This window comes from Gobio gobio, assembly GCF_949357685.1.
Source record: "Gobio gobio genome assembly, chromosome: 12".
Classification (NCBI taxonomy): Eukaryota; Metazoa; Chordata; class Actinopteri; order Cypriniformes; family Gobionidae; genus Gobio; species Gobio gobio.
Genome location: NC_137105.1, coordinates 3740545 through 3746533, shown reverse-complemented (window position 1 = coordinate 3746533; position 5989 = coordinate 3740545). Strand labels below are relative to the sequence as shown.

Genomic DNA, 5989 nt, shown 5'->3' with positions numbered 1-5989 from the left:
TGTGTGTGTGTGTGTGTGTGTGTGTGAGAGTGAGAGAGAGAGAGTGCACTAGCGTGTGTGTGTGTGTGTGTGTGTGTGTGTATTTAAATATAGGCTACTGTATGGACAGAAACTTTTCTCAGTCTCCACACTTTCACAGTCACGAGAAATACACGAACACTCAAACACACACACACACACACACTCACACACACTCTGACTCATTGACTGGTTGTGTGTGTGGCTCCTCCTGATGCCCTCGGCCTGTGAGTCTCGATCTGACTGTGAATGCGGTGTTTGTGCTGGTGATCTGCAGTAGCTGCGCTTATCAGTTTATGAACCGCGCTCATTAAACCACATCAACTCTCCGCTATCACACACTCGTGTAAACGGCCTGTCTCAGTTTATCAAAGGCCTGCAGGTTTAATAAACCAGAGCAGAGTGTCCGCAGAAAGCCTTTTTCTGCAATACTTGAACGCGTAATAACTCATCTGAAGATGTAAAATATACACTAATAGTAATGTCACGAGGCTGCAATATCTCTGGATGGATTATTGTGTAAATCCTGGAATAGTTTGGCTCTGACATTGCGCAGTCCTGCTCATTACATGGCATGTGAAGTGTAGCTTGGACAGCCCGAGTCCATAAATGGAGCAGATCTGAACCCGCGTTCATAAAGCATCTGATCCGCGGCGCTGCTGAGATCTGGAGCCGGAGAATGTACACAAACTATAAATCCAGCCTCTTCGCGCGATGTTTATTATTCGACGCCAAATTTCACCCAGCTCGCATTTTTCAGGGCGAGAAGCCTTGGCAGAATTACATTAACCTGACTCAAAAAGAGCAAAGACGAGCATCTCTCCATCCATCACCGCCTGATGATGCCCGAGCACACACACACACACACACACACACACACACACATACACACACACACACACACACACACACACACACACACACACACGAGACGCTGGAGATACAGCAGAGACAGCGATTTAACTCGGTCGACTCAATGATTTCAACTAATTTAGATGATGTTTTTAGTGTATGGGTTATTTAATTGCACTAAAACAATTACAAACACAAAACTAAATTGGTTAAATTAAATAATCGTTAAAAAAAGTAAAAGTTATTTTGTTTTATAAACTGTAAATATCTATAATGATCAGCTTTCAAATGTTTTTGTTTGGATGACAGAATTTACTTAAATAATTAAATAATAGTAGCCTAAATAAAAATAGTAAAATAAAAATAATAAATACATAGACTGGGAAAAAAATCATTAGGATGCTTTGAAATTTTAATTTGGATCTGACTTTTTGAATTCACACATAATAAATTCTGTCATTCAAATTATAATATCAAAGCATCCTAATTAAAAAATATATATAAAATAAACAAATTGTGAATTGTCATCCAAACTAAAATTTCAAAGCATTTATTAAAAATATTTAAAATGTAACATTTTAATTTGGATGACAGAATTCACACACACAATATATATATATATTGTGTGTGTGTGAATTGTCATCCAAATTAAAATGTCAAATTTTAAATATTTTTAAATTCTGTCATTCAAATTATAATATCAATGCATTCTACGGAAAAATATATATATATAAAATAAAATTGTCATCCAAACTAAAATTTCAAAGCATTTATGAATATATATATATTTTATATAGAGAGACAGGAACAAATTTCATTAGGATGCTTTGACATTTTTATTTGGATGACAGAATTTACACACACACACAAAACATAATATAAATATTTTTTGTATATTCTGTCATCCAAATAAAAATTTCAATGAAAAAAATGTATATAAAATTAAAAAAATATATATACAATTGTCATCCAAACTAAAATTTCAAAGCATGTATGAAAATATTTTTTTATTTGATATATATATATATTTGTCAATTCTGTCATTATAGGTATGGTTAATATACTATATACACGTACTATAGTAGAGATCTTAAGCTATTTAAAATAGGATTATATGAGGGGCTAAGACATTTGGATCATAATAAAAAAAATATGCAGAAGGTAAATGATCAGAAAGCGTCCCACTTTATTCACAATTCATATATATATATATATATAATTGCAATAGTTATGTTGCAACACAAAACCCGCTATAGGGGAAAAACCCTGTGACAACTTGCCCCGATCTTCCTCTGCATCTTGTTTTCGTCATCATAACGTTTACAAATTATTTAGACTTTCTCAATAATGAGTCGTTTGATGCGCAATCAAATCTTTCGTGCAAAATTATGTAAATGTATGGGTCATAATCTATTAAATTATGCAATGTTTGCCACTCAGCCGACCATAACTATTAGTGTCGCGAGAGTCATTAAGTGTATGCTTAGGAACATAAAATATATGTACATAATAATCATAATAATTATTATGCTATAGGCCTATTTAATTATTCAGACTAGTAACATTTAATTTAATTACTCGGTTAATGAATGTTGGGATGCTAATTTCCATAAATACACCACTTGGAATATTAGTAACAAACGTTTATTTACATTCTCAGTGCAAATACTTACAGACAAAATATAATACAATCAAGTCTCAATTCATGAACATTCGATTCCCAGTTCGCCAGAAGAGCGAGTGATTCGGTTCGGTTCGAGCGGAGCGATGCTTTCCTCTCTCGGGGATCACGAAGGGTCTGTTTCACAATGGAAGACATGATGATGGCTCGAGTGGGCCTGTGTGTGTGTGTGTGTGTGTGTGTGTGTGTGTGTGGGTGTGTGTGTATCTCTGTCCCGTACGTTAATCGTGTTCACATCAGATGACTCGGTTCCGGCGGAGCCCGCGCGGCTGTGCTCGGTTCTGTCGTGGAGGTTGTACTGGGAGAGTCCTGCGTGCTGCTGGGAATAATCACACTGGCTTTGCTGAGCTCAGAAATGTCCACGTCGCTTTTGTCCTCCGCCCCGTCTTCGAATTCGGACTCACTCGGTTCGCTTTCGCACTCGGAGTCGTCGCGGTCCTTCGGCTCGCCCTCGGCGGCGGATTTGTCCGGCTGCTCTTTCTCTTTGTCCTTCTGCGCCTGCGCTTCTTTGGAATGCCTCCATTTCATCCGCCGGTTCTGGAACCAAACTTTGACCTAAAACGAGGTTATAATAGTTATTATGCTAGAAATGCACTTTATTTTAAGGTGTCATTATTACACTTAGTAATATTAAGTAATAGGCCTGGTACATTGTGCCCTATTTTTACACACACACACAATAAATATATATATATATATATATATATATATATATATATATATATATATATATATATATATATATATATATATATATATATATATATATATATAATGAGTGTATGGTTTTAATTGTATGTTAGTTTCATGTAATTATGCATAATTTATAGTTATTGACACTGTAAAATAAAGGGTTACTGAATATTTAATTATACACTCTAAATCAAATATGGACAAAATCCAACTTAATTTAATTAATATTTTTAATTTTATTTAAATAAACATTTAATTTTTAATTTTAATTAAAAAAAATACTCATTGGGTTTGTCCATATTTGACCAACATTCAAACGACATTTTTAGAGTGTTTGTAGCCTATTATTATTATTATTTATTGCATGCACAGTTTTGATGTTTTTATGATGACAATAAAAGATCAACATGCATTATTAATCGCGTTTACATCTAGGCTAACAAACGCATGCACAAAGCTGATTTAATTTAATTTCATATTTTTAGATGACATTTTTATACCCAATGGTTTGGGTTTGTCCATATTTGACAAGCATGCATGGGTTCAAACAACCCAGCATTTTTCGTGTGTGTAGTCATTTCTATTATTATTAATATTAATTGCATGTACAGTTTTGATGTTTTTGTGATGACGCTGAAAGATCAACACGAAATGCATGCACAAAAAAAAAGAAGTCTTTATGTTTCTGAAGAAAGGCAGAGATTCAGAGCGTTTCCACACTTTACTGGGAAGTTTTGAAACTCTTATCACATTCCTCATGCTCGTCGTGTCATTTCCGAAATAAAACAAGACAGAAACTCTTGCTCAATGGCCTGAATTAGCGTGTTTTGAAACGAAACGACTGCACCCCTCCCGTATTTGCAATAATTCGTTATAATCGACTTTCATTTCTCTAGAAGTGTGTGTGTGTGTGTGTGTGTGTGTGTGTGTGTGTGTGTGTGTGTGTGTGTGTGTGTGTGTGTGTGTGTGTGTGTGTGTGTGTGTGTGTGTGTGTGTGTGTGTGTGTGTGTGTGTGTGTGTGTGTGTGTGTGTGTGTGTGTGTGTGTGTCGCAATCCTGCAGTTTCTCCATGCTCGTTTCTTATGCTGGTGTTTATAATGTCCATGAATTGTGCGGTGCGTCGATGGTCACCTGCGCGTCGGTGAGTCCCAGCATCGCCGCCAGTTGTTTCCGATCCGGTTTCGTGACGTACTTTTGGATTTCGAAGCGCTTCTCGAGGCCTTTCCGCTGCAGGTTGGAGAACACGGCTCTGGACCAGGACCTTTTCCTCTTGTAGGTCTGGGGCATTGTGTCTTTGGAGAGCACCGCATACGGCCCTGCTTGAGTCAAACAACACATGCGCCATTAGCGATTCCAATGCGATTCGGACACCAGTGCACTTTATAACCGAGCAGAGTGCGCGTGATCAATGCATGTGTGCTCTTTAGGGCTCAACTGGGATGTCTACACTACCTGGGAAGGTGTCTTGAAACTGATGTTGCCCTGATTGTCTGCTTATTGAACCCATCATGGAGGAGGTTTCGTCTATGGACGCGAAGTACGGGCTGGCGGACACATGGACTGCGGACTGCGGACTAACAATCGATGTGAGATCTGTTCCAGAACGACAAAATCAAAACAATGCAACTAGTGAATGTATGCATAAATTAACTAGCTATACACTCTAAAAAAAAAAGGTTCTATATGGCACCAAAAATGGTTCTTGGCTCGTAATCATAGGGGGACCTTTTTTAGTGCTATATAGCACAAATTTTGGTGCTTCAGCGGTTCTTCGCTATATAGCACCTCTGAAGAACCACCGAAGCACCAAATTGGTGCTATATAGCACTAAAAAAGGCCCCCCTATGATTACCTTTTTTTTTTTAGAGTGTATGTGCACAAACAGGGCTTGGATATTGGGGTGGACGCGTCCATACAAGAGCATTTTCCCGCTCGCTAATGATATTCTAAATTAATCTGTAGTTGTTTTGCCCTCGTCATAAGTGAGGTGTGATGTGAGTCATAAAAAAGCCGATCGATTAAAATCACCATCTTACCTCTTAACGTTGGCGAGTCTTTGGCCTTCGGCTCGAAGTCTGTGGATAATATCCGATCAATCCCGAACTTGAGGTCTTTGCTAGACGGCGGGGGCGCGGACTGCGCGTGCATCGCGACTCTGGACGCAGATGTCAAGTGTATTCCGTGCCGGTGATACGCGGGGTGCAAGCGCGCGTCCGGTGTGACCGGGGACGGGCGCAGCGGAGATCCGTTCGCCCGGGCCCCGATATGAGCCATCAGCGAAGATGAGCCGGGGATGTTTTCCGCATCTCCAACGTGCAGAATATCAGCAATACAGAACGACGGCTTTTTCACGCTGTCCACCCCGAAGCCGCCCGAGCAGTACGCGGTCCACAGGCTAAAGTTCGACGCGTAAAACGGATTCAGTCCTGTCGTGTACATCCTGGCAGGAGAAGTTCAAGGACTGCGTTCCTCCTCGAGTATGAAACTCCAGACAGGAGTCCGAACAGCTCTAAGCAGGAGTTCCGTTATTGATTGGCTCTTTCTGAGCCAATGGAAGTTGACAGAAGGGTCCAACACGCCCCACAGACGACGAGCACTTCCATTAGAAATCAACGCATTTCTTAAACGCCTATTGTTCAGATGACACAACATGCAGCCGTTGCTTTAATTGGATATTGCACGTGAAAAAAATTATTTATTAAATATAGCCTAAGCGAATGAATGTTTTAGGATGCGTGTATACAGA

The 5989-nt window shown here is 39.1% G+C and overlaps 1 protein-coding gene across 5 annotated transcripts; it reads right to left on the bottom strand.

Annotated features, from left to right (window-relative positions):
• Positions 1-2033: 2033 nt before the first annotated feature.
• hlx1 (H2.0-like homeo box 1) lies at positions 2034-5724 on the bottom strand. Of its 5 annotated transcripts, XM_079831953.1 has the most exons (5): positions 5280-5724; positions 4696-4836; positions 4375-4559; positions 2772-3106; positions 2496-2668 (listed from the first exon to the last, which is right to left on the bottom strand). In XM_079831953.1, the coding sequence occupies exons 1-4, from the start codon at positions 5680-5682 to the stop codon at positions 2783-2785; spliced, it is 1053 nt and encodes a 350-aa protein (XP_079688079.1). In that variant the 5' UTR covers positions 5683-5724; the 3' UTR covers positions 2496-2668; positions 2772-2782. The 5 variants fall into 5 exon arrangements, with proteins under 5 accessions (XP_079688081.1, XP_079688078.1, XP_079688080.1 ...); XM_079831952.1 differs by having other exon boundaries at positions 2035-3106; XM_079831956.1 differs by lacking the exon at positions 4696-4836 and having other exon boundaries at positions 2503-2668.
• Between the last annotated feature and the right edge of the window lie 265 nt (positions 5725-5989).